At 45.2% G+C, this 19,087-nt stretch overlaps 1 protein-coding gene across 3 annotated transcripts in view; it reads right to left on the reverse strand.

Moving 5' to 3' along the window:
• Positions 1–6,480: 6,480 nt before the first annotated feature.
• Positions 6,481–19,087, reverse strand: part of PAFAH2 (platelet activating factor acetylhydrolase 2) — a 46,966-nt gene continuing 34,359 nt past the window's right edge. Inside the window, exon 11 of one of the 3 annotated variants that reach the window (XM_059916002.1) lies at positions 6,481–6,533. In XM_059916002.1, the coding sequence (XP_059771985.1) occupies positions 6,508–6,533 (26 nt within the window). In that variant the 3' untranslated portion in view covers positions 6,481–6,507. Of the gene's footprint in view, positions 6,534–13,698; positions 14,069–16,277; positions 18,236–19,087 lie in introns of those variants that run through there. The other 2 variants (XM_059916001.1, XM_059915999.1) reach the window with 2 other exon arrangements.

The raw sequence follows: 19,087 nt of genomic DNA on the forward strand, positions 1-19,087 counted from the left end.
TAACCCAGTGGTAACTGTCTTAGTCTGTTTGGGCTGCTAGAACAAAAATACCATAGACTTGGTGGTTTAAAAAACAAACCCTTATTTCTCAGAGTTCTGGAGACTGGGAGGTCCAAGATCAATGCACCAGCAGATTACATGTCTAATGAGAGCCCCTTTCCTGGTTCATAGATGGCTGTCTTCTCACTGTGTCCTCACATAGTAGAAGGGGAGGAGGAACTCTCTGGTGTCCTTTTTATAAGGGCACTAATCCCATTCATGAGGGCTCTACCCTCCTGAATATCCTCCTAATCATCTCCAAAAGGCCCCACCTCCAAACACCATCACAATGGGGATTAGGTTCAACATATGAATTCTGAGGAGACAAAAACATTCAGTCTATGGCAATAATATCTTGTATAATCATAATCAAGGAATTACCATTCAAACAATCGACAGATTTCACTATTTTGTGTGCATTCATTTGTGTTTATTTAGTTCTATGCAATTTTATCACATGTAGATTTGTGGCATCACCACCATAGTCAAGACATAGAATAGTTCCATCACGAGAAATAACGTTAATTTTTACAGTAAAAAAGTAAAAACAACTTCAGCACCCAGCATTAGGAGATTGCTTACATAAATTATAGTACAGTTATAGAGTAAAATATTATTCAGTCATTTAAAATGGTGAATACATAAATATTATAAAAGGTAAAGATTGTTTAATATGGGAAAATGCTTATAAGACACAAAGTTTTATGTATAATATATATATTTTAAAGTAAGTGTTGGGACTTCCCTGGTGGTCTAGTGCAGGGGTCCACAACCCCCAGGCCTCAGACTGGTACAGGTCCGAAGCCTGTTAGGAACTGCACCGCACAGCAGGAGGTGAGTGGCAGTCGAGCTAGCGAAGCTTCATCTGCCGCTCCCCACTGCTCCCCATCACTCCCCATAGCTCGCATTACTGCCTGAACCACCCCACCCCACCACCCGTCCATGGACAAATTGTCTTCCACAGAACTGGTCCCTGGTGCCAAAAAGGTTGGGGACTGCTGGTCTAGTGAGTAAGAGTCTGCGCTCCCAATGCAGGGGGCCCAGTTTCGATCCCTGGTCAGGGAACTAGATCCCACATGCGTGCCGCAATTAAGAAGTCCACATGCCACAGCTAAAAAGTCCACATGCCACAACTAAAAGATCTTGCGTGCCTCAACTGAAGATCCAGAATGCCACAACTAAGACCCAGTGCAGCCAAAATAAATACATAAAATAAATTAAATATTTTTTAAATATAAATTTATTTTTTATTTTATATATTTATTTTTGGTTGCTTTGGGTATTCATTGCTGCATGCGGGCGTTCTCTAGTTGCAGCGAGCAGGGGCTACTCTTCGTTGCGGTGTGTGTGCTTCTCATTGCAGTGGCTCCTCTTGTTGTGGAGCACAGGCTCTAGGCGCACGGGCTTCAGTAGTTGTGGCATGCGGGCTCAGTAGTTGTGGCTTGCGGGCTCTAGAGCTCAGGCTCAGTAGTTGTGGCACACGGGCTTAGTCGCTCCGCGGCATGTGGGATCTTCCCGGACCAGGGCTCGAACCCGTGTCCCCTGCATTGGCAGGCAGATTCTTAACCACTGCGCCACCAGGGAAGCCAATAAATAGTTTTTAAAAAGAAAAAGAAAAAGAAAGTGGAATCAAACAGTATTTGTCGGGGCTTCCCTGGTGGCGCAGGGGTTGAGAGTCTGCCTGCCAATGCAGGGGACACGGGTTCGAGCCCTGGTCTGGGAAGATCCCACATGCCGCTAGAGCAACTAGGCCCGTGAGCCACAACTACTGAGCCTGTGCGTCTGGAGCCTGTGCTCCGCAGCAAGAGAGGTCGCTACAGTGAGAGGCCCGCGCACCACGATGAAGAGTGGCCCCCGCTCGCCGCAACTAGAGAAAGCCCTCGCACAGAAACGAAGACCCAACACAGCCAAAAATAAATATAAAAATAAATAAATGTATTTTTTTAAAAAAAGAGAGCATCATTTAAAAAAAATAAAAAATAAAAAATAATGTAAATGTTGAGGAATACTTGAAGGAAATATGCTAGAAGTTTCTAACACTATCTTTTGACGGTAGAGTATGTTGTGCTTTTCCTCTGTTTTATTTTTGTGTATTTTTCAAAATTTTCTATAATAAGCATCTATTATGGACTGAGTGTTTGTATCTTCCCCCCAAATGTTGAAGCCCTAACTCCCAATGTGATAGTATTTGGAAGTGGTGCCTTTGGGAGGATAATCAGGTATAGATGGGATCATGAGTGTGGAGTCCTCACGATAGAATTAATGATTTTTTTAAAAAATTTTATTTATTTATTTATTTATGGCTGTGTTGGGTCTTCGTTTCTGTGCGAGGGCTTTCTCCAGTTGCGGCAAGTGGGGTCCACTCTTCATCGCGGTGCGCGGGCCTCTCACTATCGTGGCCTCTCTTGTTGTGGAGCACAGGCTCCAGACGCACAGGCTCAGTAGTTGTGGCTCACGGGCCTAGTCGCTCCGCGGCATGTGGGATCTTCCCAGACCAGGGCTCGAACCCATGTCCCCTGCATTGGCAGGCAGACTCCCAACCACTGCGCCACCAGGGAAGCCCAGAATTAATGATTTTATAGGAAGAGGAAGAGAGAGAGAGAGATCGCTCTCTCTCTCTGCCATGTGAGGACACAGAGAGAAGGCAGCTGTCTGCAAGCCAGGAAGGGGCCCTCACCCAGAACCAAATCAGCTGGCACCTTCATCTTGGACTTCCAGCCTCCACAACTGTGAGAAATAAATGTCTGTTGTTTAAGCCTCTCACCCTATAGTACTTTGTTATGGCAGCCTGAACTGACAGCATCTTTTAATCAAGAATGGGGGTGCTGGGCAGGGGGAGGTGTGGGAAAATACATGGGGGGGAAAAAACAAAGGGAAATCAAAACAAAAAACATAACTAAATAAAAATAGCGATTCAAGGCTGAAACCCTAAAGTGAAGAGGGACTGCTCTCTGGGCAGGCAATTGTTCTGTTTACACCTGGGCTCCAGCTCCGGGATCCAGGGTCTGTGGCCTTTTTTCCCAGCCACCCAAAGCAGTTTAGAGGAAGTCTTACAGGCTCTGAAGCTCCCAAGCTTAAACTGGGTGCAGCAGGAAAGTGAGGGCATCCTCTGGGCCTCAGCTTTATTTATCAAAGACGAGGAGGCTAGAGAGACTGAGTGGCAGGGGCTGGGGATGGGGGCTGGGAGTGGAAGCAGCCAGCTAGCTCACCCTTGCCTGTTCCACACTCACCTTCCAGATCTGCAACCCAGGAGGGAGAGGAAGGGGGTGTGGGGAGTGAGACAAAGGATGGGTGGAGCATCTGCTCAGGCCAACTGCTCAGGCAGTGACCTATGGGAGGCAAATGAGGGCAGAGTCTGGGCCTGGAATCTGTCCTGCCCCGGCCTAAGCCCAATCTGCCAGGAGACCGTGCCCTATCTGATAAGAGTATTGGCCTGAGAGTCAGCCATCTGAGTTTCAGTCCAACTGTGCTTCAAAGCAGGGCAGTGTGGCTAAGCCAATTTGATATGGGGGACATTTTGACATGGGAGACATTTTGATAGAATTGAGTCAAAATATAAAATTACCATTTAAATACTATCAAGTTGCTTATAAAAGACATATCCAACCCTTACTTTCCCTCTGATGCTCACCCTACCCCTGACTTTCATTCCATCATTAACCTTGACTCCATTCCTGACTTCTACCATGTCTCTGAGCCCCTCTCCATCCTTGATTTCCAGAGGTGAGAGCTGGCATTGCCTGGGGCTCAGAGTGGAATTGAGGATGTCTGCTTAGCATGTGCCACTTGATAGTAAAAAATATATACAAATTTAATGATTTGGTTTGTACGGTAAATTTCCTCAGATGAATAGTGCTACTTCAATGCATCCATGGTTGAATGGCTGCTTTAAAATCTGCTAAAGGTATTGGAAGTACTTTCTTTTTTTTTAATTATTTTATTTCATTTTCATTTTTGGCTGCGTTGGGTCTTCGTTGCTGTGTGCCGGCTTTCTCTAGTTGTTGTGAGCGGGGGCTACTCTTCGTTGTGGTGCGCAGGCTGCTCATTGCAGTGGCTTCTCTTGTTGCAGAGCACGGGCTCTGGGCACGCGGGCCTCAGTAGTTGTGGCACGTGGGCTCAGTAGTTGTGGCACACGGGCTTAGTTGCTCCGCGGCATGTGGGATCTTCCCGGACCAGGGCTTGAACCCGTGTCCCCTGCATTGGCAGGCGGATTCTTAACCACTGCGCCACCAGGGAAGTCCTGGAAGTACTTTCTAAACAAAGTGAGAGATCTTAGGGAGGATTCCCAAGTGAAAAAGCCAGAGGTCCCAGAAGAGAAAGAAACAACTCCATCTGGGAATGAAATACCCTAGAATCCCTATGAGGATATGGGTGGTCCGTCTGCCTGGAATTCTGCCCTTTGGGAGGCTGCCTGCCCTTTTGCCATCCCATGGTTCTGTGAACAGTCAGTCACAGTGCCACGCCTGCCCCAGGCATCAGAGGTGGACCACGGCTCAGGCCTGGCCAATTTCAGTACCTAACTCCAGTCTACAGTGACTGGTCCAAGAGGAGGGTACAGAATCCAAGCAGAGTCAGCCTCCTTCCATGGGGTCTAACAATATGATCCCTGGAGAGAACAGCTTCAGGATCTTCCTCCAGGATCATGGACTGTAAGGATGAAGGGAATCTGGGGCTGCTGGCAGCCATGTTGCCACCATGCACTCAGCAACCCCACTTCAAACTTCCTAAGCCGATAAATTCTTTTTGCTTAAACTGGATCAAGTCTGTTTTCTGTCAGTTGCAACGAACAGACCCCTAACACATTATTCCACTCTTTATTTTGGCACTTATGGAGATCCCAAGACTGCCTAAAGAGAAGCCTGTTTATTGACAGGCCCTGCCCACTTGTCAGAGTCCACGGTCAGACCTCCCACTCAGGAAAGAGATCCTCTGTGAAAGGAAAACTTACATGCTTCAGAGGAAACCTAAACCAGCTATCTGTTTATACCAATCAACCAAGTCCTTTATTCATAAATGTCTTTCGATCGAAAAGAGATGCATAACTAGGCACATATTGGTGAAGTTTCTGACCTTTGAGGATAAAGGTCAGCCTCCAAAGTTTCTGGAAATAAAGGACCAAGACTTAGATTGGCATCAGATTTCTTACCCACAGTAGTGTATGCTGGAAGACAAAAAAGTGTGGTCTTCAAAGTTCTGAGGGAAACAATGAATTTGAACCTAGAATTCTTTCCACAGCCAAATTAGCATACACAAGATTGAGGTCCTACAATTTTCCCTCTCATGCTTCATTTCAAAAAAGTATGCATACTCTAGCAAAATGGAAAAGGAATCCCAGCACGAAATGGACCTGAATGGGAGACAGGAAAGAGAGAAACTAACCTTAGAGACTTATGAAGGTGGCATTTCATAAACTGAAGAAGAATAAGAGCCTCCATATTATTAAATTCAGGTGGTGCATTTAAAGGTGTTCCTTGTATTTTTATTTTAGCTTTTCTCTGTTTGAATTTTTTCATAATTTAAAGTTGGAAAAAATAGAAGCACAAGGATTAGAAAGAAAAAAAATAACACATATCTATTATGTCAACAGTAAAAAAGAGGCAGTTAAATGCTAAGATGAATGAAAATATTGGCTATTTAATGTTTTGTTAATAATGTAGGTATTTCCTAATTTACTAGGTTCTACCATCTAGATATTTAAACATATGCACACTAAAAAACGTGATTTTGGGGTTGCACAACAACCTGAATGTACTTAATATCACAAAACTGTACACTTAAAAATGGTTAAAATGGTAAATTTTATATATATTTTACCACAATAAAACGTTTAATGAAGCGTGATTTTTAAAAATTCAGTATTTTCATTATTTTTAAAAACTCTAGCTGGAGCTTTCTGGGAAACAATAACTTGTTATGAAGTAACATTTATATGCTGCAAGAACCATTTTTGTATGTGTTTCCTTGTACACGGGTATGTGTGAGCAAGGATTTCTTTAGACATATGCCACTTGCTGATTGGAGAATATGAGCATCTTCAACTCTATATTTCCAAGGTGGCTGTCCCACCAGAAGGGTATGAGTGGTCCAATGCTCTACATTTTTGCCAGCACTCATGTTTTCAGACTTGCACATTTTGGGTGTGAAATCTGAGTCTCGCTTTTGTGGAGCAGGGGTTAGCGGTATGTGATTTGTCAGCCTGGCTTAAAGGGTCAGGACAGCACCCAGTACCTGGTCCAGCAGTGACACAAGCAGGTATGATGTTGGTTGCATTGCATTGGCCAGGGACATTTGTCCCTTGGGAAGTGCTTTGTGTTAAGGGGGAACCAGGGTGCACCACGAGGACCTGGATAGGAGATACATACCAAGAAAAGTAAAACTAACAAACCTGAGGAATAGATCCACAGCTGGCAGCAGACAGGAGAGAGAAGATGCTGGGGAAGCTGGTATGAGGCTTACAGGGTAGGATTCTTAGAGGAGGAGAGTTAGCAGCAATGCTGGAAAGAGTAGAGGAAAAGAACTCAGTGAAGAGACAGGGGTGAGGGGGCATTTAAGAGACTATAGCCTGGGGACTTCCCTGGTGGCACAGTGGTTACGAATCCGCCTGCTAAGCAGGCGACACGGGTTTGATCCCTGGTCTGGGAAGATCCCACATGCCAGGGAGCAGCTAAGCCCGTGTGCCACAACTACTGAAGCCCGTGTGCCCTAGAGCCCTCGTGCCGCAACTACCGAGCCTGCGTGCTGCAACTACGGAAGCCCACGTGCCTAGAGCCTTGCTCCACAACAATGAGAAGCCCACACACCGCAACGAAGAGTAGCCCCCGCTTGCCGCAACTAGAGCAACGAAGACCCAACGCAGCCTAAAGTAAATAAAATTTAAAAAAAAAAAAGAGAGAGAGAGAGAGAGAGAGAGAGAGAGAGACTATAGCCTATTCCAAAGCTCAAAGGCAGGAGAAAATTCTTAGGCACTGAGGGAGAGAAGAGGGGTGTGTTTGGCAGAAAATAATTCAAAACTAGAGATTAATCAGAAAATAAATTGATTCATGCCTCAGTATCTTCATTCATAAAATCAGAATATTGATGTTACCTATCTCAAAAAATTGTTGGGAAAGTTACCTGAGATAATATCTCTAAGGCACTTGGCATAATGCCTGGAACAAGGAAATTCAGTAAGTACTAGCTCTTGTTAAAGCAAGATCTCATTAAACCAAGTCATCCAGGACCACATAGCTGATAAGTGGGTGTCTAGGATTTGAATAGTTTCTCTGATTCCAAAGCCCAAGCTCTAAGTCCTAATACCTAATACCTACCATTTGCTGAGCACAGTGCCCCATTCTCTACATTCCTTACCTCATTTAACCCTTGTAGCATCCTCAAGCTGGGTATCGCCATTTTACAGAAAAGGAACTTGAGCATCATTTAACTCACTTGCCCAAGTTCACACGGTTGGGACTCACACCCCGCCTGCCTGGCTCTAGTGCCCTCTCCCCAACACCACACTGGAAGTCAGGAGGCTCGGGTCCCAGTCCCAGATCTGCTACTGATCAACCTGTATCACTGAGCCTCAGTTTCTTCACTTTTTAAAATAACAGGGGCTGGGATAGAGAATGGTCTCTCTGGTCCCTTTAAACTCTACTGTTCTGAGAAGGTGGGTTTGATGAAGTCAGACAGCAGTCCAGGTAGGAGGGAGGGGTATGTCTGAATCAGACAGGATCCCCGTCCCCATCTGACGGCACAACATCAACCAACAGAGGTCCAGAGGCGCTGAGAGATGAGTCCGGGTCTCCAAAGCATTAGTCGTCATCTGCTCCCACTCCCCAGGGGACAAGCAGAGATGCTGCTCCAATTATACTGGGATGATGAGGGACCTCTAGGATGATGAAAGGGTAGGAGAGGAGGTGTCAGAGGATACAATGGGAGATCTGACTCATTCAGCCTGGAGAAGAGAAGGCAAGAAGGGCCAGTCTTCAATGGGGGCTGGGTGGCAGGGTAGAAAGAACAAACGGTTAAGACTCAGGGTGTCTGGGACCTGGTCCCTAGTCCTAGCTCTGCCATTAACAAGCAGTATGACCTTTGTTTGACAAGTTACTTTACCTCTCCAATCTTCAGATTCCACACCTAATAAGTTAGGGAAATAACTTTTAAAAAAACACCCCACCAATTTCTACAAAGACATGTATAATATTATAGCTAAAAACAACTAGAAATGGCTCAAATACCCTGGCAACGGAGAGAACTGCTAAGCAGACTTGGGGAGGGGGAGGGGAGGCGGGGAAGAGTTGATGCAACAGAATGTTAAAATGCCATTTGGAATGCTGAATAATAACAAACATTTATTAAACACTAACTACATACCAGGCACTAGGCAGAGGTCTTGACACACATGATCTCATTTAACATCCTCAAGTATCTTTTGACGTAGGCGTTATCACCATCTTTCAGATGCGTTAACTGAAGCCTGGAGAGGTTAAATCACCCAACAAGTTGATAAGTGATGTCCTCAGGACTCAAATCCAGAGGTCCATCTGACTCGGAGGGCCGTGCCCCTAACCTTTACACTCTACTGCCTCAGACTGTTGGATGTGAGGACCACGCAGAAATGCATATATGACACAGTGTTAAGTGGGGAGAAAAAAAACCCTCTAGAGTGCTTATGTTAATCTAAGAACATTGGCATCAACATTAGGTTTGGAAATTTATAAATAACAGGCAATTTAGGATGCTGAGAACTTACTCAGGGCTGCTAAAGTTTAGATATTTCTGCTTACTTGTTGGTACAGATGATGAAACGTATAATACCTGAGTGAGGGGGTGAGTACTGATGATAGGGCCTTTCTAGTTCTAATATTTCTTTTCCTGGGTGAGCAGAGGTTGCACTGCTTCTCAACCTTGGCTGCATATTGGAATCAAGTGAGAAACTTTGAAAACTGCTGGTGTCCAGGTCCACTCCCAGAGATTCTTATTTAATTGATACGGGTGCAGCTTTGGCATTGGAAGTTTTAAAATCTCCTCACGTGATTCCAATATGCAGAAACATTTGAAAACCACTGATCTACCTGATAAAGGCCTAACTCCTTCACTTGGCATAGAAGGCCTCCTCTGATTTCTTCAGTAAGTACCCCTATATCCCTATTTCTCACCTGTTTTCTCCAAGCCAATTACGATGTCCTGACCATGCTCTGCTCTAATATTCGCATTTCTGTGCCTTTACATGTTATTTCCTCTGCCTGGAAGGCCTTTCGTCTCCCTCATCTATCTGGAAAAATCCATTCATCTTCAACAACAAGGCAGCCAGCCTCCAAGATGGCCCCCAATAATCCCCACCTCGTTGTATTCATGCCCTTGTGTGGTCCCCTCCCACACTGAATAGGCCTGACCTGTGTGGATATGATGGAGTATGACTTCCAAGGATAGGTCATAAAAGACACTGCAGCTTCCACCTTACCCTCTCTTGGATCACTTGCTTTGGGAGAAGCCAGCTGCCATGTCTTCGGCAGCCCTATGGAGAGCTCCACGTGGTAAGGAACTGAGGCCTCCTGCCAACAGCCATGTGAGTGAGACAGCTTGGAAGTGGATCCTCCAATCCTAGTCAAGCCTTCAGATGACAGAAATCCCAGCTGACATCTTGACTGCAACCTCATGAGAGATCTTAAGCCAGAAGCACTCAGCTAAGCCATTCCAGAATTCCTGAGCCGTAAAGTGTGAGATAATGTTTGCTGTTCTAAGCTGCTAAATTTGGGGGTAATTTATTATACAGCAATAGATAACTAATACAAATGACAAGTTCAAGTATATGATACTCTGTGAAGACTTTTTAGCCTCTCCTCTGCTGAAGTTGAATCGAACACCGTGTGCCACTTCTGAGCTTGATACACTCCCTATTATAGCACTCATCCCATGGGGCCCTCCTGTGACTTGCCTTTCTTGCCCTCTAGATCCAGTTCCAGGAGGATAGGGCCAGCCATAACGCAGGCTTCAGTAAGCACTTATAGAATGAATGAACACATATGAGAACGGCCATTTGAGTCTAGTCCAGGCTCCTTCCCTACAAAAACTCCGAAGTATGGTGGCTGGAAATCATGGATGTCATGGTGAATGGGTCCTGAGGATTTTCTTAATAATTCGACAAAACCCTGTTACCCATGGATGTATCTAAAGCACTAGACTGGAAGTCAAAAGATCTGGATTTTAAAGTCTGGCAACTACCTGATGAATTTTTCTGAGATTTGGTTTCCTCTTGGACCAAAAGATGTAAGGGCTCTTCCAATTCTAAAACTTAATGATTCTATATTTCCAGCTAGCAATTACTCCTGATCCATAAAGGAAGGTAAAATAGGCTAATAGTGTTAAGGCATAGCAAGGGTTTTGAAAACCCTTGCGTATCAGGAATACCCCTGGAGTTTATCTCACACACACACACACACACCCCTGGTCCCCACATTATTCTTTCTGAATGAGCTTCTCTGAGTCTCTGGAGACATGGCCAGGGCATCTGTATTTTTATATAGTTCCAAAGTGATTCTGATGTGCATCTAGAGCTGAAAATCATGAATCTACAATATGTGGGTTAGAGACTTAAAAATTTTTTTCTGCCAGCTGGTTGGCTTCCTTGTTTATAGAGTACAGTACTAATAGATACGTTCCCTGAACTGTTAACTTTATATGAGTAGATGGATGGATGGATGGATGGATGGAACCAGGCTACCTCTACTGCTAGAAAAGCAACTCAAGTTATACTGTTAGGACACAGTCAGGTCTTCAACAGGAATGACTCTTTGCATGACCCAACTGCTTAGGACATTTACTGGAGATCAAACTGTGGGGTATTTTAGCTTCCACAGGGTAAAGAACTGCTTTCTTTTTGTTAGATAGGAATGAACAGGAATTAAGAGCATTGCCTTTGGAACCCAAAAGTTTCGGTTCCTGGCTCCAGCACTTACATACATGCCCGGTGACTATGGCTGGACTAGCAAATCTTTGTGAACCTCACTCTCCTGATCTGTTGTATGGGCAACATGCACTTCCTTCCAGGAATGTTGTTAGGGTTAAATGCCACAAGGTAGGTAAAACACTTAGCACAGTATCTGGCACAGAACAAGTGCTCATTAAGTAGTAGCACGCTATGGCAAAAGCAAAATATGGCCCTTTTATTATTAACAGCAACATATACTTGTCTAGTGCTTTGTGAATTACAAAGTGCTCTTACATTTTATATTGAAACCCTCTCCCCCAAAAAAATCCCGAGGTGGGCAAGGCAGACCCTAGTGACCCCATTTTACAGAAGAAGAAAGAAAGGCTCAGAAGGGTTCACTGGCTCTAGATCAAATGGCAAAAGAAAGTGTCAGTGTCTGAATTCAGACCTGGGTGTGATTCCATGAAAAGGAATAATTATACATGCACACTTGGCAGGCTGAGCATCTAGGGACCATCTGGTTTAGCAGGCTGAGGACTGTATTTCTGAGCAGCTTCTTTTTTTAGACGAAAGCAAGATGGGAAAAATAAGCTGGCAAACTACTTTCCCTCATTCAACACTGGTGGGATTTGTGCTCAGTTTTGCCCGCTTTTTAACTCTCAAATGCTACATGTCCATGGATCTCAGTTTACTCCACCTGCCCTTGGCCGCTCTGTCACTGGCTCTGCCCTGGGCCCCACAGCTGGGATCTGGGAAAACCAAAAAAAAAAAAAAGGAAGCAGGAGCAGCTGGAGACATCTGAGGGCTGGACGAACACCAGCTGCTCCCAAGTCTGGCTGGGGAACAAGAAGCCTGCTGATGGGGGCATGTGGGGAGGGGACAGCAATCTCTGCTCCCCATGTCAGTCAACAAGAGGATGCTTTTCCCATCCAACAGATGGGTCCTGCTCCTGGAATAATGTAATAAAGTGAAATACTAAATATGGCACAGAATCTATGTCTCTTGGGGAGCAGGAGGCCAAGAGATCAAATGTTAGCTGAATCTAATCAAGAAGGCTCTCGTAGACGAGGTGGAACTCAAAATGGGCCTAAACGAATCGCAGTGTTTGGATGTACAGAAAGGAGGCTGGGAGGCCCTGCAAGCACAAAAACATCACGAGAAAGGGCATGCATGTTTGTTTGGGGGATGGGTGGGCATATTAAAGGGAAAAAGAAGAATGCGCGGTAAAGAAGCAGAGGACAGGAGAGGTAAGGCAAGAACAGACAGCGAGGGGCACAGATGCAGTTCTACAGAGGAAAGGGAATCTTGTAGATTCTTGACAACTCGGTGACAGAGACTCGACCACCACCCCACATCCCAGCTGGCAGATAGGGAAGCTGAAATCATGAGAGGAAACCATACACACAGGCCACAGAGTGAGGGACAGTGAGAGAGTCAAGACAAGAACCCGGGGCTCCAGACAATTAGTTTGGTCATCTTTCTGTTAGACCACACTTCCAGGCTGGTATTTTGTTATAAAAGTGGTGTGTCAGGCAGATCTGGTGGCAGAATGCAGGGAAAAGAGAGGTTCGAGTCCAGGAGGCTATAAAATTTATTCCAGGGTGAGTTGATGGAAGGACTAAACTCAAGTGAAATGGAAAGGATGGGCTGGGCGTGAGCACCATGGCGAGGGAAGAAACAAGAGGACTTCACAGGAATCGGATATGGCAACGAGGGAGAGAGCTGTGCAGAGGTCATTCACAGGCCATTCTCAGGCCTGGGAGTTTCTCCTGAGGAGGTCATGGGGCACTTTAACCCCCTGACCTCAGACTCAAAGGCAGCAGACAAAAATTCATAAACTAGCCTCTACAACAAACTCCCTATCCCCAGGTCCTCGTCCCTTTGGCCAACTTCTACACAGACCTTCTCTGAGTCTCCCACTCAACACTCAACATATCAGGACCTTCAGTTTACATCTGGTGCTTAGATGTGTGTGTTTGGATGATTGGGTGTGAAATTAAAACCCAAACCAGAACCTAGGAGTGTAGCCTCTCCCTGGTGGTGAAGAGAACTTGCACAGCTAGAACTGTGGTGTGGATTTTGATTTTTGATGTGAGGAGCAGGGAGATCAGAGCGAAAAGAATGGAAAAACTGTCTCTCTCCATCTAGCTCCACCTTCCCACGACAGTAGTAGCTGAGGGGCAGTTAGCAGCCATCATGTGAGGAAGCTCACTGAAACTGGAGAAGCTGGAATAAGAATTAGACCAAGACCATGTGGGGCCATTCAGCACAAGGGCAGATTATACCTAACCTTATGGGTATGTAAGGAGGACCAAATAAAACAATACTAGTGATGGCTGATGTTTATTAAGCCCGTAATATAGACACTGTGCTAAGCGCTTAACATGCATTATTTCATTCAATTATTACAACAACTCTAATAAGTAAATACTATCAGAATTCCCATTTTACAAATGAGGAAGTTGAAGCTCATAAAAGTTAACAAATTAGCATAGAGTCACAGGGCTAATAGCTTTGGAGTTGTCTGATTTCTGACCATGTTCTTCGTCCCTGAACTGTTTTCCTCATCTGGCAAATCAGCAGAGCACCTGGCCCACAGTCCTCGTCAAAGCTCAGTTCTCTCCCCCAAACCCACCTCTCAGTAGCACTAAGGATATTGCTGAATCTCAATACAAGTCATATAGAAATTGCTGGAGAGTTTGACCTTCTTGATTCAATCTCATGAAATTACATTCCTCAGAACTTGACAGTTTATTTTTTCTGTAAATTTATTTATTTATTTATATTTAATTTTGGCTGCGTTGGGTCTTCGTTGCTGCACGCAGGCTTTCTCTAGTTGCGGCGAGTGGGGGCTACTCTTCGTTGCGGTGCGCGGGCTTCTCATTGCGGTGGCTTCTTTTGTTGCGGAGCACGGGCTCTAGGCGCGCGGGCTTCAGTAGTTGTGGCACGCAGGCTCGGTAGCTGTGGCTTGCCGGCTCTAGAGCGCAGGCTCAGTAATTGTGGCGCACAGGCTTAGTTGCTCCGCGGCATGCAGGATCTTCCTGGACCAGGGCTCAAACCCGGCTCCCTTGCATTGGCAGGCAGATTCTTAACCACTGCGCCACCATGGAAGTCCAGAACCTGACAGTTTAAAGAGATGGAGAAGGTGCAAAACCAAGTGTATCTATTAGGCCGTATGGCCCAGTGATTAAGAGCTTGGATTTTGATGCCTAAATTCCAGTTTTGCCAAATTCTTTCTGGTGAGAGCTTGATCAAATCACTTATCTATAGCTCTCTTTCCTCATACATAAAATGGGGCTAATACCACCTGACCTCATGGGCTTACTGTGAACAGCAAATGAGATGATGCATGTAAAGCTCTGAGCACAGTCTGGGACACACAGTAAGGGCCCAATAAATGTTGGCTATCACGATGATGATAATACCGTTTTCCATGCAGCTATGGCCAGGGACATTTCGCTTCTGCATCTGGCTGTGATGAGACAGAAGTGAGCTTCCTACTGACTTCCTAGGTCCCAAGTACAGAGTATGGGCCTCTCCTGTCCCTCTGTCACTTTGCAGGCCCAGAGGTAAGTGGTGCCCCAGAAGAAAAAGGGGGCAGACGAATGTCCCCACAAGGCCACGACATAGAGTTGGAATCCATCAATTGACATTTCAAGAGCCCAGTAGTCTTCTTGAAGAAGGGCAAGCAGGGGAGCTGTATCAGGACACATGCTGGCAAGGGGCTTGGGGACTGCTGAGAGCATAACAAGAACCCAATCAGTCTTAGCCTGACACGTCCAGGAAGTGGGAGGGATGAGGAATTTCATTCCATCCTGTATTTACTTACCATCCTTCCTAACGGACACACCATTCTGTGCACAGAAACTTCACAATATACCTATACCACTAGGATGCCTCCACAGGTACGGTCCTATAGCGGGATGGGGAACAAGAAGATGCAAAAGAAACCCAAGACATCTTCTTTGCTTTTGGAAAGGATTCACTAGAATGCAATTTATCAGCACATGTCAATTAATATGCAGGATTACCTTGCTTATTTAAAAGGCCATTTAACTGGTGCCATTTGATTCCGCAGAAGCTAACAAAAAACCGGGACAAAAGATCAAAGGCCTGTGATACCCACTCTGAGCAGTCAAAGGAAGGATTACAAAGTCTAAGCACTAAAGGCAGTGCATTCTAGTTGCAGGAACGTCCCTAAAGCCCTCTCTCAGTGACTATTTAGTTTTACTTGAGACAGATGTAAATAACATGGCTGATCAGAAGTTATAAATTTGAAGTGAACAGGGAGAGCTGCTGGGGGGTGGCACAGTCAAGGTAGTGAAGAATGGCTGGCAGGCTGACCACAAGGGAGACAACACAAACTACGAAAAGCAATGAAAAGAACTAAGAGGCCAGCAGCTGGGAGCCATGTAGTGTAGGTGCAAACAGCTCTCCACATCTTCACAGACCAGAGGGCGCCACTGCGCTGGCATTAGACCTGGTCACAGGTGTTTTTGTTCTCTGGGGATGGTATGGAATGTTAGGTACGGCCAGATGACTAGCTTTGGTCAATGAAATGGGAATGGAAATAATGAGGGTCACTTCTGGGCAGGAGTTTTAAGGGCTAAGTGGGTGCTTCGCCATGTTCTCTTCCTGCTCCACCATGGCCAATGGCAACATTTCCAGATAATGGCAGCTCTGCCAGCCTGGTTCCCCAAGTGAGGATAAAAATGATGCAGAGGAGAGTCTCGAGCTGACCCACAGAGGACAAGAAGCATAGGCAAGAAATAAACTTTTATCGCTTTTTGGGATTGTTTGTCACTACTGTAAAATTGAATCTATCCTGATTGAAACATTTTAAAAAGTTAAATGAGGTCAGATCACATTAAGAAGTGTGTGCATTATCTTTTTGGTAAATTACCCTTCAATATTATAGTCAATATAATATTGTGTGACTTAAAGGATAATTTTCAGTGAGGAAAATTCACCTACTCCAATGACATCAGATAAATGAGTCATTACCAGAACATGAACTGAATAGAGGAGATGGATCCAGTTTCCGAACAACTTCTTTCTCTAGGAAGGGTCCAGGTCTTTACAAAATATACCTGCATTATTTATGGGTCTAAGGCAGAAGTTGGGTCTCACGCTCTAATGCTGTCAGAACTGACTTCTCAGCGTCTGCAGAACCAGCCCCAGGCACAAGGGATGGCTTCTACTGGTTCTGTGAGTGCTGAGGGGCTCTGGTCCCTGTCTAGGGGTTAAAAGGCCCTACAATATATCTGTATGTGTTCTCATAGAAGGAAATCCATAATGTGTGCTTGAGTAAAAACAGTGAGCCAACAACTTCAGAATGTACAATCTTATTAAGTATACATGGAACATTTACAAAATTGACCTCACACTGAGGCAACAAGCAAGTCTCAGGATGAAAACCACGTGGGTCATTTTCTCTGACCAAAAGCAATTAAGCTAGAAAACAACAGCCATAGGGTAACTAGAAAAATCTCACATGTTTAGAAAGTAAGAAACATACTTTTAAATAATCCATGGGTTATACATCTTTTCACTTAATCCTCCTAACTATTCATAATGCAGATCCTCATTTTAGAAATGCAGGAACTGAGACTAAAAAGAGAACATAATTTGCTCAAATTTACCCAGCTAGCAGTGGTGGAGCCTGGACTCAAAACCACGCTATAGAATTCTAGAGCCAGGGCTTTAACGATATTCTCCTTATGCTATGTCTCACTGGAATCCACAGATCCTCCCCAGGTAGGTCCACAGCCTCAATGGATCTGGTGTTTCACCTCTGAGAAAGAATAGATGTTGAGAGATGGGAGACAGTGTCAGCTTGCTTTGGTGACACTGACCTTGGCCCTGTTGCGTAGAGACGCATTTCCCTCTTGCTCTTGCTTCCTCTGGGGTCCCCTACTTGGACCGAGGTGAGAGGTCTAGAGTAGTAGAGAGGGGTGTTTCAGGTTGATGTTCCCAGACAGCTTTGAACTAGATCACTAGGAAGACTTCCTTTCCTTTTAAAGTTTTTTTCCACATGGGTACAAGTGGTAAGCAATCAAAGAAAGACAGAAGGAAAAGTTACTTCCAGATGGCTCCCCATCTTGCTGTAATGCAGTTTAAATACAGAAAATATTCTAGGCAAACATATCATTAGGCAAACATGAGTATTAATATCATTCATATTATAAATGGAACAGAATGGAAATTCAACCTATATCTTGACTTAAATTTGAGACTAGGGCCTCAGAGCCAGAAGACAACTACAGCACCCTGATTCTGAGCAAGTTGGAGGCTCACGATATCTGAGGTAAGAGGCAAGACCAAAGTGTCCCTAAGACTTCTCTCTAGGGGTGGCTTCCTGAATTCGAACCGATCAAACTCCCTCCCTTTTGTGGTGAGGGCCTGATCAAATGGCTACTTAACACTGTTATTCTCCCTTCTCCACCCCAACCTACTTGTGTTGTTTCCTGTCAAGCTACATTTTCAGCAAAACTCTAAGACATCCAGAGCTTCTGAGGTACCCGCTGTCCCTCAGCCTCTCTCCTTATGCTATCAGGACAATGCTCTCTGCCTCTCCCACGGGCTCACAAGTATAACTTCATCCTGACTAAATGCCTGGGACTATGTTTCATGTAGTGAGAAGGCTTGAAAATAAACAGAAAATCTGATGGTGGTCCATATCCTAGAAAGCTACCTAAAGTGTTTAGAACTCCCCAAGCAGCCCTGGGGAGGGAGAAGGTGGAGGGGGAAGAAGAGATAGCACCAGGTTGGGCTAGAGGTCCGGACAGTGGGAATTTTCCCTCCATCCTTTGGCTCCATTTCTCCCACTGCAGAAGCCACACTGGCCCAAGATGAGGGAGTCAGCTGGCTGGGTTAATAGCGTTCACAGTGCTCAGCTTGGGGCTTGGGTCCTCCCTCGCCCCATCCTACTGCTTGTTCCCCACACCATCAGGGCTCAGTCCCCAGAAAGTCAGTTTGCCAATCAGTGAGTGACCCAAGTCCCAACGTGAGTTTATGATCAACAAGTCCAAGATCCAAGTACCCGGTTATCCAATCAGCAGTGTGATTACATCCTCTCAGTTGGTGCAGAAGGGTCATGATGACCACTTCCTGATAGGAAGACGTGGGTGTCCCTGGGCAGGCCCCAAATGGGAACTCAGCTCAGTGACCTTTTACAAATGACCCGCTGTGCCTACAGGCTGGACAGATGGTGTGGGGCCCCTGGGGTTAGTGATGGTCCAATGCCTTCAGTGAGGTTGTTCCATTGGTCATAGTCCTCTTTCAGGTCTGAATGAGAAAAATACCAGGTTAGGTAAACGGTTGTAAGGTTACATCAAAGAGTAGCTACCATGGATGTAGTGGGTCATACTAGAGAGAGGAGCACCTGGGATACTAAAAGGACTGGTTATGGTGATTGTGATGGTGGAAGAAATAATGATAACTACTATTCATACATGTGCTTCATAAATGCCTTGCTTAACCCATAACAACTCAGTAACGATAATAATAACAGAAGGTAGCATTTATTGAAGGATAACTCATTCCAGGAACTTTGCTAAACATGCATTGTTTCATTTAATTTTCATAATATCCCTATGTGTTAAGTACCATATTGGCCCTATTTCACAGTTGAGGAAACTGAGCCTCAGTGAAGCTACCTGATTTGTCCAAAGCCATTACAGTTGGTGAGTGGTAGAGACAGAATTCAAACCCCAGTCAGAAAGGGTGAGAAAGTGGAAAGCCCACTTCCAAGCCCATGGATATTGCTGAGCAAGAACAGATCCTTCACACGCCAACCAGTGAATGTGGAAGCAGGGCCACGTCAGTGAAGGGCAGAAGGCATAGGACAGCAACATCATGAAGCAGCATAATACCAGGTACAATTCAAGAGAGGGCCCTGGGACCACGGGCAGATGGATCTAATGACTTGGCGAGAAGAGTCAGAAAGGGTCCAAGGCCGCAGGCTGAGGGAGTAGGACACAGCTGAGCAGGCAAATGGTGTTTTTGTTCAAAACAAACAAAAAAGCTGGGACAGAAGGCAGTGACCACTCTCCTTCATCTTCAGATCCCCAGGGCCCTGCCAAGAACCTGGCATGGAACAGGTCCTCGACAAACAGCGACATATTCATTAATTCAAAA

Source organism: Balaenoptera ricei, chromosome 1, assembly GCF_028023285.1.
Source record: "Balaenoptera ricei isolate mBalRic1 chromosome 1, mBalRic1.hap2, whole genome shotgun sequence".
NCBI classification, from domain to species: domain Eukaryota; kingdom Metazoa; phylum Chordata; class Mammalia; order Artiodactyla; family Balaenopteridae; genus Balaenoptera; species Balaenoptera ricei.